The 17,875-nt window shown below is 31.4% G+C and overlaps 1 protein-coding gene across 4 annotated transcripts in view; it reads right to left on the bottom strand.

The window, feature by feature from the left end:
* LOC108691832 (beta-1,4-N-acetylgalactosaminyltransferase bre-4-like) overlaps nt 1-17,875 on the bottom strand; it is a 132,938-nt gene that overhangs the window by 4,465 nt on the left and 110,598 nt on the right. For all 4 annotated transcript variants that reach the window (XM_018199757.1, XM_018199760.1, XM_018199756.1 and 1 more), the window contains 2 exons: nt 11,646-11,905; nt 10,544-10,780 (listed from right to left, as the gene is read on the bottom strand). In XM_018199757.1, the coding sequence (XP_018055246.1) occupies nt 10,544-10,780; nt 11,646-11,905 (497 nt within the window). The remainder of the gene's footprint in view (nt 1-10,543; nt 10,781-11,645; nt 11,906-17,875) is intronic.

Genomic DNA, 17,875 nt, shown 5'->3' with positions numbered 1-17,875 from the left:
TATATATATATATATATATATATATATATATATTTCTTTTTAAGAACATAAATCATAATATAAACGATAGAATCATTTTTTATTTAATTATGTTTTCTTAATACTTTCAAGTATAAAGTTGGCTTCAGTTAGTCTTTAATAAAATTATGACTGTATTGAATCGTGTCTCGAGTAATAAAATTCCATTAATTGGGATTACGTTTCGTTACCATTGATTTACTATCATTTTATCGTGTAATTACTAATATGTATTAATAATTACTAATACATAAAGAGAGGTCGCAAAGATGTGACGATGAAAAACGATCGATTAAATGTTTATCAATATCTTCCGCCTACAATGAATTTTTTCAGTGATACTGATAAATTAAGATCATATCTGAATCGGTTGTCGTCCCGATGAATACCACTCCAAACTAGCGACAAGCTGGGTTTATTTCCATATCTCTTTTCATGGAAGAATCCCACTTATTTATTCATTCGAAAGAATTGCGTCTGCAATATCAAGTTATGCGCTGCCACGTTTATTCGGAAAACGAAGAAGGGCATGCGCCATCATTGCAGCATCCGTCTATCTGTATCCTCGGCTGTACGTCTGTACATACATTTAAATTCCCAGAATATTCCCCGTTGTTCTCGCTATGTTTCGGCTTTCGTTACTTTCATCGCTGGAAAAGTAATTTCTCTCAATTTTTTGCAACAGCTGAAACAACTACTACGTGATATTTCCGTGCGATTATCATTTGAGTCTATATCTTGCAAAGGCGTTGACATTATTATAATTTACGAAATAACGAAATAGCATAATTTCATAAAATAAAAGTAATTATCGCTATTACAATCAATCGTGAAAATCGTTTCTAACAGAATATAGTAATTCCAAAGGAGATGCAATGAAAATTGCATCTTTGCAGCGAAACTTCCTGAAATCAAGATTTTGCTTACATAATGATACCTGACAGCCGTTTCACTGTCTGTCTTTTCTATCATCTCGATCCAACGCTACGAAGAAAACTCGATCGCGTTTCTCATAGTATTTATCAAACTTAAAAACGACTAGGCAACAGATATCCTTGGTATCGATGACCGGACGGTTGATATTAACGATTGTATACAGTTACGATAATAAGAGTCTATCCCATGTGGATGCACGCCGGTGCTTCCGACAGTTCTATCCAGCGTGATATTAATGGGCAGATTTCTGTATCGCGAGAGTGCCCGAAGCCACGGCGGCCAGCGACAGGTGCAACTAATTGTCCGTGAGAGTTGCCCGCCTCGATAATCTTGCCCCTCTTCCGGTAGTAGACATTTCACAGAGAAACGTCCGCTGCACTTCTGTTTCACGGAATTAATAATTATTATTAGACGTTGTGTGATTGGAATGTGAATATTATCCCGGCGGTGTATATTTAATTTTACTTTTTTATTTAATACATTTATCTAATACATCTAATACTCTCCAAAACTTTTAGAGTGAAATCTCACTCTTAAATAGAGTGAAATCTCATTCTTAAATATTGAAAATTGCCACTCTTTTTCAAGATTGATTTAATTTTACTCTTTGGAGTGCGATTCCATTCCAAAGAATTTAAAGAGTATGTTTAGATTTATTTATTCAAAATTACACTCACAAGGGAAATGTCCCTCTCTGATTTTAATGATGAAAACTTGATGGATTTTTAGAGGGGAAAAAAATATTCAATATATATTTTTTTTATCGGCAATCGAATAATAAAAATTTGGCTGATTTCCAAGAATGGAATTTCATCTCTTAAACATGTGGTTGCTGATAAAAAAATATGTATCAAATATTTTCATCCCTTGTTTCATTAAAATCGAGGAAGAACACTAAAAGCTTTTTCTTGTCAGAAGAAAACATTAAGTATTTGTGACTATAATTATATAAAATAATAACTCAAGAACTCTATTTTTATATTGTTATTATTATAAAAATATATATTAGTTAGGTCCGAAAACAGCTATAAATTACAATAGTCATTTTCTCGGTGCCTACATATTTGTTTGTATACAGAATTATAAAAATAATTATTGTTAACATTATAGCAATAATAATTACAAAAATGGAGCTCCTAATTATAATTATTTGGCCATGCAATTAAAATCACAAATATCAAACACTTTTCTTTCAGCGTAATATTTAAATAATATATTATACAGAGACAATCGGGAAATAGTTGTTATTTTATAATAAACGAACGGCTAATATATGATGTTTCATCTAATCATTTCAGTACATTTCATTTGATATTTAATATCAACCTGTAGATGTAAGATTAGATATTATTCAGACAATTTCTAATATAGCTAACATTATATCGATATTATTATTTCTATAAATTATCATCCTCTTCTATATTACGAGAAGGATGAACAGGTTTATCTGTATATTTTCGTTATTTCAATTTAGTTTTCGAGCAAAAATTCAGTAAAACGAGAAATACGAAATATCAAGAAAACTTGTCAAAGCATTCTCGAGATAGGAACTCTTCTCCTCTCCCACATATCTCCGAACTCTTATCCCGTATCGAGAAATTGATTTTGTTCGAGCCAGAGCTGCAGAGAGAAGTACGCCGTGAATCTAATTTCCTGATTCACGCGACGCAGTCGATCGGCCGGACTTATTGCAAACGAAGTCGCCGATCCTCCCGTAGTCGATTCAATAAATATTCAGCGCAGCACTAATTATGCAGAAGCTAAGTATTCAGTGGCTAACTCCGCTTTAATCCCAAACCGAGGCGTAGTCCTAGGAAACAGAGAGGCAGAGCGAAAGAGAGAACACTCGGGATTTGAATTTCAAAACTGCGGGCACGACCGTGTTCGAGCCATTTGGGACAATTAAAGCTACGTTAATTTGTAAGTGCACACACACACACACACACAATACGCGCGCACGCGCGTATATTTTGTGCATACATGCATAAACACACATCGTATCATATTTAAGTATGTCTTCAATCTAAATAATTTTATTTAAAATATTTTGGAACTACAAAATAATATGCTACAAAGTTCCACTTTCTTTGTGATCATTAGGGTAACTCTGGTATATATGTCGCACCTATCAAAAACTTAATTTATTAAGTATTATTTACTATGTTTAAAGTAAACGAACTATATCAGTAAAAATCTTGTATTGTTATGAAAAAAATATTAGAAATCCGAAATATTTATATTTCGTATTAAAAAATGAATTTTTTTAAATCCTTGCATTTTTCGTATATCCCAGGAGATGGTGGGATATATGGCTACATAAAGGAATCATAAGGGGCTCATAAAGGGAATACCTATGGCTCATGAAAAATTTATAAATAATGCATATAAATAAGTCATAAAATGACACAATAACTTATAAAATGCGTTTATAAAGTTTTTATTAGGAATAAGAATGATAAATATGTATATGAAGTAATAAATAATAATTAAAATCTTCCCAGATGTATTACAAGTGTTATGATATGAGGTACATATTTTATATAATGCGTTTATTGTATTTAGTGCACTGAATTCAATCTGCGCACTTTGTATACTTTGGGCATAAATCCCGCCTGTTAAAAATGCCATATATCCCAAACAAGTGGAATATACAAGACAACAAACTAAACAAAGAATACAAGAGCAAAGTACTTATATTTTGTTATATAACATATTTTACTATTCCTCTACACTCATGTATCACGAAATAACTACTAAATCTTTTGCACGTCCTACAGTAATCATTTTATGTAGATTATAATTTATGATGGCGCTACTGAAGTGAACTAGTGACAAATAATAATATTCGATTTAACTCGCAATAATTTCATTAATATTCACAGTAAGAAACTGAAATCATAACACAATATAGGACAACATAAAGGAATGTAACAGAGTAGTTGCGGGAAAATTATCCCCACTCCTTCTATTTTTTCTGACTTCTGCGGCGTAAATCCCAGCGCGGCGTGTTTGCCGGAATTATCCTATATGACAGAAATTAAACACAAACTTCAACAATACATACAACAATCTAAATTTCTTGCAGTGAAATTCACTCCAAGAGAGTAAAAATGCAACCGTCCTCAAAAAAAAAGAGAAAATATTTTATTTCTTAAAAAAGAGTAACGATTTTCACTTTTTTTAGAATAAAATCTCACCTTTTTTGGAGTGAAATTTAATCCTTTGAAATGAAAACTCATTCTAAAAAGAGTGAAAATTGTCACTCTTTTTCAAGAAATGAAATATTTTCATTTTTTTCAAAGGTTAGGTTGTATTTTCACTTTTTGGAGTGAGATTTCACGAAATTTAGAGTGTAGATAAACACTTTAATATATATCAGAAGGATTGAAAATTATATTTTTTTATTCTATCAAACATATTGCATATCAATATAATAATAACATCAATATATATTAAATGCATCTAATACTTTAATTCATATGTTATTTTGCATATATAACTGCACGTAAAATTTACTTCGTTTTATCGATTTGTTAGTTGATCCTTTTACGCGCAGGTGCTTCGTCTTGACGAATGACTAGTTAGATTAAGCACGACTTGACGATAAATGGTCGTGACTTTGCACGTACGTGGTTCGTAACGGTATCCACCGCCGCATGGCAGATATGCGGGTTGCGTTAGTGATAATCATGACCCATTCGATTCATTTTTTGTGATTATGCGAGTGCACTTTCGAAAGATACCAAGTAGAAATACTAAGAACAGTATAAATCGACGATGTAATTCTGTGTGATGTTATCATGGTAAATTTGACTAGCACTTGCTACAAAAACTGACTAAAATTTAAAAAATTACACTAATAAACTTAAATTCATGTTTATTATTGTAGTACTTCAGCATAATGATTCAATAAATTCTTACACAACGTTCTCAGTAAATTCGAGATAATTTGACTTAAAATACTACATCTGCATCTACGTGGTGTAAACGGCATTCTTGAAAGAAAAAGTGGATAAGTAGCATTTTATACTCTTTACTATTTTTACTGCTATTTTTTTCACTAAATACACCAATTTCGATTTAATTTAGATAAAAATGTTTTCAAGTTTCTAACAAATGAATTAAATTACTTTCATATCAAATCCTTGAATTGGTGCAGAAAAAATATCTACATACAACAGCGAGAATTTTTGAATTTTAACCGGGCTTTTAAATTTTCGGAATGTACCCGCAACTCTTGCTACATATACAAATATGTAACTATGACTCTTGTCGTCGGTTGCGGGAATCACAGGGAAAATGTTAGTCCCCCAGGCTTGCAGGATTAGATAGCGCTTAAGCCTGACTTACGCTGAGTCTTCGAGAGTAGCCTGACAGTGAGTAACAGTTCGGCGCATTTTCTAAGGAATCGCGCGCAGCGCAACGGTGAGAATAAATCGTTGCTGTTTCGCTGTAATTAATCGCACCGGCGCCGGTGAAATATCGTCTTCGTTAAATTATCGCAAGAATTCATTGCCCGGCGATCTGCCGTAAATTAACGTCGTTACGACATAATAGCAATCCGATTGAAATAATTCCACGACAAAGAATCTTTCTTTATTCACTTCGAGAAGATCGTAGGATAGTAATGGCATTGTATTATCTTTATTAAATTATCGCAAGAAAATTCATTTTCCAATGATTTGCAGCAAATTGGGGTATAATAGCAATCGATTTCGAATACTTCTACAGTGACAAATCCTTTCACGATCTTTGAATAATATCTCTTAAATTATCTCAACAATTATTTCTCGATTTGTTGTAAAGAAATAAAGAATAAAGACTTTTAAATATTTCGGTAATAAAAAAAGTCTCATTCAGTTTATTTACAAAAAAATAAGGAATTAAAATTTATAAGAAAATAAATATTTATTCTGTAAATTTTCTATCTTTCAATCTATTCGACATTAAATAATCCTTATTTATTTGATGTAAATTGATTGATGTTAATATATATTTGCCGTAACATGCTGCTGCTTCCATAAATATCGATAATGTTCCATTTAATGCTTTTTGCTACGAAACATGTGACCATGATGAAAAATTATGCAACAACTGTCTCTTTTTTTGTATATTCATTTGCATACTGAGCGGAGAAATATGAATAAAATCGGATTTAGGATTCCATCAGGAATTCCACATTCGAAACTTTCCAGCGAAAACTATATTAAATTGTACTGACATTTTCGAGAGACATTTCAAATGTATGATAAAATGGACGAACATCGGAGATAATATTGATCAGTTAAATCGATCTGAGATCATAGTTTGAAATAGCAAATGAAGATATCAAATGTAAAAATGATAGATATATGAATTTTAAATACAATATTTGATTCGTGTGCGCTATATGCGAATAAGAACTTTTAATATTCTTTCTCTAATTTTGATTTAATATCCACAAAGATAATGTTACTTTTACTCATTAATATTAATGATATTATCCGCTATTCCTTTTTATAAAGGAATTGTTCATTTTTTAGCTTTCTATCGACATATGTTAGAAACTCGCGAAATACACGATGTAGTAAAATCAACTTCAATGCCGAATCGGATATTATCTAGCGACAAATTTGTTCACATTGTTACGAAACTTCCTTCGTATATAGTTTCATTGTGCATCATACACACCGGAAGTGTACTGTGAAGAAGCACTGTGTGGAATAACAAGAAAATTAATCACAGTCATATTTTGACGTCTCGCATACGCGGTAAGTAAACAAACTTAATCAAGCAATTTTAATGAAGATAAATTGTGAGCTCGCAGCCTTTCGATACCCAAGATAAATCGCATTTTCTTATGCGATTCAATAGAATGATAAGATCCTGCATCCCGGCCGAAAAAAATAATATTATCTCTAAGATAAGTAAGATAATTTTCTTAACATTTCCTTTTTTTTTATTCTAATAAAAAATAATCTCTGATAAGCAATAAATTGCACATATTTAAAACCGAATAATTCGATTTTATATATGTTTTCAAAAATTATTTAAAATATATTAGAAACTTATTAAATTTTATTTATTAAATCTTCTATGCAACTTAAAATGATTTTAAATATAATTCTCCCTGTATCAATCATTACTGTATGCTTTATTTTATATTTATAATTACATGTATAATTAAAAGAAGAAAAATTTTGAAATCTTAATATAAAGATGTCTCGCATCAAGATGGTATTCATCTTTTCAATCTTTCATCTTTTTTTCATACTACCGCGATCTGTATCAACCTCACAGAGCACATCGGAAAAGCAATCCATAATATAATTCATAACTTGGTGATAAAGATTTAAGGAATGCCTTTACGATGTAAAACCGATGTCACCGAAGGCGCAAGCCGACTCTGAGAAAGGACTTTTTTTTTACGAAAATATATTTTCGCAGTATCATTAAATAAACTAACAGAAACATACTGCATCCACGCGAGAGTTATAAATTTTGAGAGTTTTTAAAAATTTCATTAAAATATAATCAGTGCTGTGTCGGTGAAATTATTTCGTGTCGTTTCCCTTGAGAGTCCACGCGTTGTTACGGTCGACCGATTACTCGAGTTGTAGAAGAGTGTCGGTGTGAAAGAGCGAGAGACATGGAGGACGTACACAAATTTAATTAAAAATTAAGTCTAAGAGCTTACAGGGAACGACGGAAACTTTGTAACAGCCTCTTCCGTTCGAACGCCCCAACTCTTGCTCTACTGGCATTTTCCTCTCAGTAGGAGGATCTCCACTCGAGGAGACATACGGGAAAATACGCAAGCAAGAGGAACGTCCGCTAGACGGCAATAAATCGTAGCGAAGTATCGGCTTACACGCACCAACGAGGAGGAGAGGTCCGGAGAAGATCGTACGTTTATATTCGCTTTGCGGAAACAAACCGTATGCTCCGGAGGATGTTATCGAAACACCGGAATGCACGCGTCAGTCGCGTATATTTGGGATGCTCAGGGTGAATAAGAATTTATGGTTTGCCGAAATACGCTGAAATATTGTTCAAGCAGCGATTTGAAATTGATCCCTTTTTTCAGTGAAAATTATATCGAAAGATTATATCAAAAAACGTAACTTATCAATTTCGATAATATTCATCATGCGTATTTAATTCTTAAACATTACATTAAAAGAACAAACACTGATGCATATTAACCCGGTTCGGTTACTTATAACTTTCATAAAAATAAATGTATTGTAACTATTGTTTTAAATTAAAATGCCACATATCTTTTTTAAGAAAATAAACGCAAATATATACGTATTTTTATTAATAAAAAAGTTATAAATAATGGAAACCATATTAAAAAAAACATTTAAAAAAAAGAAAGAAATATTAAACAAAGTCAATGATCGAGCCATAGATAAAAAAAATGTTTCACATATATTACCAAAAATAGTATAAAAATTGTTCGCACATAAACTAGTCTTACATACTAAAATCGGTGAGTCATTTCAAAATGTCTTGTCAATGTATGGATGAAACGAAATTGACAGAACTTACAAAATCGACAAATCATTGATGTCATCTCAAAAATTGTGATAAAAATGTATTGACTTTCCAAAAATAATTATAATGTTCAGCATCATGCTATGTCGAAGCAAAATTAAAGTCATCAATCATCGTTGTTCAACGAGAATCAATAACAAGATTTTAAGAACTCAGTTGAGAAATAATCTGTTCATAATCAGAATCAAATTTTGTAAAAAAAAAATAGATAAATTTTAAAAAAGATTTACATGAATGTCATAAAGGACATAAACGTGAAATGTGTCTAATCGCAATCGATGCTCAGATTCGAATGTAAAAACATTCGTAGGACAGACGACATCCAAATATACCTCTATTTATTGTTATTCCGAATGGACTCTAATAGAATGAAATATGATTTATTCAGATTTTCTATGTCTTTTTGCAAGTTAATTTCTTCTATCTATTTTTTAATATATAACATTTTTGAGATTCTTCTCTTATTGTAATATGTATGTATTCTCAGAATTTAAAATCTTCCTAATCAAATAAATGATTGTGTTGTAAGATATGTTATGTGATTACAGAATATCTAGACGACTATGTTTGATATTTTTCTATGTTCATTAATTCTAGAGCCAAGTCTCTTTGTCTGTCTTACATATGACGCGTTACAATTATTGCAATTTATTTTATACACCACATTTTGGAAGAAAGTTATATTTAATCTGTCTTTCTGTATTCTAATGAAAGAATTAAATTTATTTAAATACCTATAATCAGTCGGGACAGTAAGTTATTGATGTATGATGTGATGATATTAGAAACGTTTAGTAAAAACGGTAATATAAAAAAATTTTTTTTTTAATTAGAATTCAAGTTTTTGATATCCTTTTTAACTTTGTCATGATGTAATGATTTTTTATTGATATCTTATTCTTTTCTTCACATGACTGAAAATAAATTCTTGAAGGATAATTATTCATAATGAGTATATTAATTAACTCTAAATTTTTTTGGCGATATACTGAGTGTGAGAGAAGAACACCTCTATCAACTGAAAATAGCACCTGTCTTGTGGCAGATAAGAGTAGATTAGAGTAAAAAGAAAGATAGCGACCTGAAAAGGTTTCTTTATGAAACCAATCGATAATTTCGTCATTATTAATTTTTAGTGAGAGATCAAGAAAATTTAAGGTTTTCTTTTCAATTTCAATTTCAAATTGTAAATTGAAGTCTGTCATGGAAACTGTTAAAAGTTATCAGAATGTCATCAACTCGGTTGCTAGGAACACTCATGATAATATGGTCAACATACCGGTAAATAATTGAGTTTAGATTGATCGAATTCAAAACTTTTTCTTCTAGATCTCGCAATTCCGCGATTATGGGGGATAAAGGAGATACCTCATAGGTATATCAAAAGTCTGTTGATATATTTTATTGTTGAACATAAAATAAGTTGATGTGAAAATAAATTACAGAACATTCATAAATTCATCATATGGAATTTTGGTTTTTTCCGATATTAAAAATCATCTATTTTTTAAACTATCTATTGCGAGATTCAAAGGAATATTCGTGAACACAGAAACAATGTCAAATGAAATTAAAATAAAAGGGTTTTCCAATTCTTGTTTCATTTAATGATCTGTAAACTTCAAAGCTGTTATATACTTGTCTAAGATTCTTTTCAATATTCGATTCAATGATAGAATGGAAAAATGAAACTATGGGTATAATGCAGTATTGATCGACAATAATTCTGAACGGAATATTTTCTTTATGGATCTTTGGGAGACCATAACTCTAAGTAAAGAGTGATCACTTAAATGATTACATTAAAAAAAAAGTCGAGTTCACATCGAAAAGGAATGTAAGGAATTTGATTAATCATCAATGTGTAGAGATCTTCTTATCTATTAAAATCAGTTTTCGATCGCAAAGGGAAAATGTTTTCAAAACTTTCGCAACGAGCAAACTGAAAACTGCGGTTAGACTGAAACTTATCGTGAACGAAAACATCTCTATGAGAGATGAAGAAATGGATGTGCAACCAATGACTGTGATGCTCACGAGTTTCACTCACCTTCCTGTTCAACCACGAAAATCTGATAGTCGATCTGCTGGCGCAGCAGGACTGGATGCAGATTGTAGAGGAGAGTTTGCAGATGCTGCGGTCGATCGCGAAATGGAATGATTATTGCGACGCGATGCCTAGCGACGCAGTCTGCGGGCCGACCTATGCCGCCTGCTTTCACCTCCACGAATGACTTCTCCATCTCGGACAACGGTGGTGGTGATTTACTGACGATCACCGGTCCAACTGGAAACAGAAAAGATAGAGAATTGAAGAAGAACGAGAAGCATGAGAAGCAAAGAGAAAAAATATACATAAGATTAGATTGCATATGAATATAGAATTAAGTGATATAAAAAGATCTTATCGGTTTGAACTCGATTAATGTAAATGATATTTTGTTGTAAATTTATATACATATCCAGTTTTGTAATTATTGCGAAAAAATACCAAGCCTTAATAATCAAGAATTAGTAGATAGTCATCATGGAATATAGGGAGATTCTGAGTGAAGTAATATTTTTCGCAAAAAAAATATAACTATTTAAGTTTTTAAATGGTTATTAGCATCAATAACATTATATTGCTCAATTGCGATATTACTATCTACCCCAGTTTCAGTTTAGAATTGCGTTTCAAAAGCAAAAATTATTTCGGAGCGAAAAGTTGGATATGTACCTATACATATTTCACTTTTGTTTGAATTCAATTCTATAATATCTGTTATCTTTGCAATAAAAATGAAATGTTATAATTTTTAATATGCATATATATGAATATATGCGAATATATTGAACGATTGCTAATCTATATCTATATTTTTAATATTTGCATATTAATCCGTTTATCAACGTATTTCATTTCCGAATTCAAGCGCAGTAAATTGAAATCGTAAAACAGAGCTTTTCAGAACGATTTTCACGATTTCACGATACGTAAGTTTAAATGAGGTATTTGGTCTGATAAATAATGGCACTTCACACGAAAGTGGCTGATTTATCAATACATGTTTATGGTGATAAGTATGATGATATAACTTATATCATAGATTTTTTGTAAAAATTCTCTCGACTGATTACAGATTAATATCTCTGTCAATTGTTTCACTTACCCAAATTTGGTGGGATGAGGGAACACCGTGGTATCGTCGCGTTATTGGTCGCGTTCGCCACCGGAAGCTCTCGTGTAGTTCCAACCAGGTTTCTAACCGGCACTGGCTCGGATTTAGATGAATTCGAGAGGCCCTTGGCCAGTATTGAGAGTATCGTCGTCGAAGATACATTGCCACCCGCGGCTAAACTTGGTACAACGGTTGCTTGACCATATATGATCAAGCCACGCGGGTGGGTTCTATACGAGCGATCCGCGTATCTATAATACAAAAAAAAATATTAAAAATATGAGGATACATGTAAACATATTAAAAATTAAATTTAAAAAATTTGTGTAACAAAAATAAGGTATTTGAGCTGATAAAAAACTTTGCACGAAAGTGATTGAGTATCAATGCATTTTTATAAGTATAATAATGAGTATAATAATACTAAGTATAATAATAATAAGATGATATGATTCATATTGTTAGAAAATTATCATAAAATTTAAATCTCTTGCTTTGATTCTCCTTGATTCTTTCGTGGAGCGGCCTGTGCCTTTCTTTCAGAAAGAAGTTTTTGCGATTAATTCGATTAATTTATTCGTACTTTCATCACACGTTTTTAGCAAGTACTATTACTGTTTCTTAAAAGCTATAAATGTACTTGTTCGTTGATTGAGTCTATATAGCAATCTTTCACAAAGGTCAAATGAGTTACATGGCATACAATATAACTGTTTCGACTCTATATTTGGATCTTACTGCTTTCATCCATAACGATTTAATATTTGAATTTATATGGCATAAAACCGTTTCTTTGGCTTCTTATTGAGTATTCTTTTAGCATATTGAAAACCCATTCTTATTGGTCCGACTTAAAAGTCTCGTACATGTTGTAGAAGGATACCATCCTTTCCTTTTCGTCATATTCCGTAGGAAGCGAACTTGAAGAAAGTTTAAATATAGAGCACTTGGATGTAAGGCAGATAATTTTACGTTTAACATTAAAGAAAGATTATAAGATATTACAAAGGTTATCTAAAAAATAGTGAATGCACTTAATTTCAATCTTATTATTTGTATATTTGGTATATTTGTATATTTTCTCATTGCATTGATTTCCGTCCCTTTTTTCTTGCGAATTTATTATGTTTATTATTCTTTATTCGTTATTTTTGTTATACTATGTAATACTTAAATATAAATTTAATATTTTTATTTTGCGTTTCAAGAATTTGATTATATCAAATTCTGTATCAACTCGTTTCATTAGTATTACAAATAATTATTTATTAAGTTAATTTAATAATTTCGATGAATCAAAGTTTATAATACTTTTAATATTACTCGTGTTCTAATAGATTTAAAATGAAATTTCCTTATCTTAAATCAATAATTTAAGCATTCCCTTTATTTTATCAGGTCATTAACAAAAAACCATGTTTTATTCTTCCAAAATAATAATTATGATTTGTTGTGTATGTTCTTTAAAAACTGTAACTTTATATTTAGTTTATCTTGTACGAACTTGTTTTTCCTTAAATAGTTGACTTCTCGCTTCACTAGATTTCTTTCGTCCAATACATTTCAATATTTTTTACTTATTCAACCAATAAAAAGAATTTTATCTAACATATATCATAGATTTATTTCCTTTTGCATCACATATAATAATCTGATATTAAATGTACATCTATATTAATGTTAAATAATGGGGATTAATTTACATCAACGGTTTCAAAGTTAATGTTGAGTCCGTAAGGTATATCGTTTCCCGTATAACACGCATCCGAGAGCCAATTATTATCTATTGATTGCACATCATGGTGCTCTACACACAGCTATTACAAGGCTGACTGTACAACGCCTCTGTAATTTAGAGAGAGCGATGTCCAGCGATTAGAAGATCGATCGACTGTCTAATCGCGACAGAAATTCGTGCTTCAAATAGAACTTCCAACTCAATCGAGCACAGTATATTATTTACATTCTAACTGTTTCCAAAACAAATTACATTAATTTCCGACAAGACTATAAAATATACGGAATGCTTTTTTGGACTTCAAAAAGAATTTCCTTTTGAAAACAATCCTTCAGTTACCTCTAATTTTATTATTTATAAAAACAGTAAATAAACAGTTCATTAATTTATACAAAAATAATGTGTAAACAAATTAATTTTGATGTATAATGTAAGAGAAAAAATTCACACGCTTTTTCACTGTTGAAGTTATAATTGAATACTGCTACAATAAAAAACAATAAAAATACAATAAAAAAAACAGTAAAAAAACTTCAATTTAAACTATATTAATTATAACGTATTTTATTTTAAATTTTTCTGAAAATTAAAATAATTTTATTTTAAATATAAAAAAACAAATATTTTTACTTATTAACAAAAATTAATTGGAAGATACATAATTTATAATTATAAAATTTTTTATGAAGTCCTGACCCCATCACACAAAATATAAATTAAATCTTTGACTAAAATAAAGTAAAAATTTATAAAGATAAAAATATATTTGTTTAGTTAAAAATATTCGGTAAAACAATATTCTGTAAACGCAGTTAAAATGATCTGACAAAGCCAGAATTCAATAAAGTTAATGCCATTAAAGCTGTATTAAATCGTGAAAAGTCAGAAAGACGACGATACATCCTGTGTAACGACTCGCTCGTAGAATCCCTGAGAATTAAACCGGATGCCGACCTATCCGGCGGCGTTTCCTTTGCTCATCTCATAAAAATTTCTCGACCTCTCTACCTCGATGTAGAGACTTCTCAGGAAATTTGATGCGATGGCATGGCCTCGAACTTTAAAAACGATTTTCTCAAGCCGCGAGCGTTTACTGCATCTTTGCATTAGTTTTTTCTTTAATTCTGAATCTTTAATTCTGGGATTATCTTCTAATACAATTGAGACAGCAATTTATTTGAGTTCCATATAAATATTCGAGATCCTTAAAAAAATAAAATTTGAAATTTTAGCATTCTTGTAAAATTTAGCATTCTTGTAAAATTATAGTTATATAAAATTATAAATTGAAAAAGAGAGCCATTCGAAAAGTATTAGAAATTTAAAATTTTAAAGACAAATTCTAATAATTTTATACTTGAAGAAAATCGATATTGTGTAATCATAATTTCATTATATTTGAAGAAATAAAACCATGTTAATTCTATTTAAGATAAGTTACAAAAGTAATAAAAAATATTCGAATTATGATACATTACTTTTTCCAATTTATTATTCCGTCAAAGAAAAATTTTCATTACGCATAGTTTATTATCACGTTTTGAGAGGGTAGATTAATTTTTTCAGCAAATTGCCTCAATTCTTTCACGACGGACCTTAAAATCGAAAATCGAATGAGTACCTCGACGTGAAACATGATAAGTTTCTCGGACCCATTACCGCTTTTGCGTTCTAATTCACTTAAAGTTTACGACAGACCGAAGGACGCGACAAGAAATTACGACGGACTTGATCCACGCAAGACGATCTCTCCTCTGTTGGCTTCTGATGCGCTTCACTCATTCCTCTCTCGTCTCGCAACGAGAGCGTCAGCGAATTTCCCGAGTTTACGAGCCAGTCCGCTTGCAGTTGCAATTTCCGGGACTGCCGCCGGCCACCGCTGCGACTGCAATCCGCAATCTAACATCCTTCCCTTCCTCTTTCAAGTACATGCAACGGATAGGTCGCTAGGTGCAAAATCATGAGGCAACATGCTGACAGTATTCCTCTGTGACAAAGGCCCGCGATAAGCTAAATAGGGAATCAAGGGCGCGGTTCCATAGGTTTTAGTATATTAAAGCCCGAGATACCATTCATCATAGCTTCATATATGGTGTCATGGTCATGAAAGGAAACTTATATGCGAAGTTAAATTTTATTTTCACAGTAAACTCTAAATGTATTTGAAAATTTACAAATGTCGGAATTTTCAAAAGATATAAGAAAACTAATTAATAAGAGGTAAAAGGTATATTGCATTAGAGAGTAGTGGCAGAGTAGACAGCGCATTGGTCTGCTATGCCCGGATTCGATATCCGATAAAACCAAAATATTTTCACTCGTTCTCCTCTCGGAAGGAAGCGGCAATTCATCGAGAGTATCCTGGCCTTTTCTAAGCATAAACTTCGTTGTTCGGAATCGACGTTAAACTGTAGGTCTCATGTGAACTATGTACCTACAACCAGCGTGCGCACCACAGGCATATGAGAGAAATTATCACACTCGGACACAAGATTAAAGAAGAAGAAAAAGAAAAGGTATATCTTACGGATTATATATATATATAGGGGATAAGATCGGATATTATGAGCACTGCAGATAATATGAGCACCTTTTATATTTCTGAAACGATTGATACTACTAGTAATGCCAATCGTTGTAAAAAGATGCATCTGTCTTCGCGACATTCCAATATGCTGCGAAATTTGATCTGAATTTATATACTTTGGATATTAAATAAATAGATACGTTGTTTTCTTATTTCTTATATTGTTTCCTCAAACTTCATAAGGTTCCCAATCTACAATTGAGATAAGATATTTTGTTCTGCATGTTAATATCTATAAAATAAATAATATTGAGCCATTCTTAATATTTATAACTTTATAACGCCCGAGACTTTTTTAGATTATTGATTTACAACAGAGGATTTCAAACACGGGAGTTTTTTCGAATAGGTGTGCATGGTCAAGTATTATGAGTATCTTCATTATTCCTTACTGTACACTGAAAAAAGAATCTGGCGAAAAGTCAATTACAATGGCAATCAGTGTATTTTTTTAGAAATGTATTGCGATAGTACAATAATAAAATAGGCAATACTAGCGATATGCTAGCAATACATACTAGAGCAATATTGTGCGCAATACATAGGATAACAATATTAACAATATAATAGCAATTTTAACAATAAAGTGTGTATTGCTTAATTAGCAATTACTGCACATTAGTGTACATTTTTGTAGCAGTGATTGACTCCCTTAGAATTTGGTAATAGCTATTAAATGTATGATGAAATATCGCAAATGTTTAGTTAATATAATAAATATAAATATAATCAAAAATAATGTTACTTTTACAAATATTGCGCACGCACGTACGCACGCACGCACGCACAGATTGAATTATATATAATTCAATCTTTCATTTCTGCATAATTTTTTACAAAAAATTTCCTGGCTCATATTACCCTTAAAAATGCTCATTAGTCTATCCACAGGATAATATGAGCAGATGGATGGTTAATAAGAGCACCTGCCATTTCAACATTTGTAAAATAATCAATTTCAATACCAAGATACATAAAACATTAACAAATTTATCAGATGCATAAAATTTTTTTAGTCTTCAGTATGCTAGATTTATCAAAATGTTTCTTTAAGATGCTCACACACACACATACACACACACGCACACACACACGCACACGCACGCACGCACGCACACACACACACATTATGTATATATATTTTGTGTGTGTGTGTGTGTGTGTGTGTGTAGAGTGTGTGGATATGTGTATGTGTTTAATCCATAATATATCTTTTATCTCTTATTAATTAATTGGAATAAATATAATAAAATATAATAAAAGTAAGAACAGAATAACGTAATTATGCAATTATATCGCCATGAATTATAATTAATATCAATGAAATTATTCATTTTGCTTTTATTGCGGTTGATTTTAATGTCATATCCAAAAGGGAAAAATAAGATCATAAAATATCGTACATCAACATTTTATTTATGTGATAAGTCTAGTCAATCCCAACTGATCAATAGTCTGGTAAACGATGGTCGTTTCCGTCGTCACGCTGTTTGCTTCGCGTCACTTATTTTCATTATTTTCGCCATGGCGTAACTTCAATGTTGAGCGAGTAAAGTTTAGACTGCGGTTCGCTTACGGAACGATTACATGAAAACCGACGAAGTTTGCGGGCCGCAATGTAGATCGGTTTTCACGAGAAGGTATCTCGCGATAAGGGCCGATGCGAAAGTTGTGGCAGGTGTGTGTACAGGTGGATTCTATTTACATGCTACGTTTTCTCGATGTTACGCTAACGGCGAGCCTGTTTACGAAGATTTTTGAAGCCGAGATAGAATCACCTCGGCAATCTCGCGTGACGAGAAAATTTACAATCTAATAGAACTTGCAAAACAGAACAGATTGCAACAAAGTCAACGAATAATTCAGAGAGAATATTAATTAGAGCATTAAGTAGAG

Source organism: Atta colombica, unplaced genomic scaffold, assembly GCF_001594045.1.
Source record: "Atta colombica isolate Treedump-2 unplaced genomic scaffold, Acol1.0 scaffold52, whole genome shotgun sequence".
NCBI lineage: Eukaryota > Metazoa > Arthropoda > Insecta > Hymenoptera > Formicidae > Atta > Atta colombica.
The sequence above is the reverse complement of the archived record's forward strand: the minus strand, read 5'-3'. Positions and strand labels throughout refer to the sequence as shown.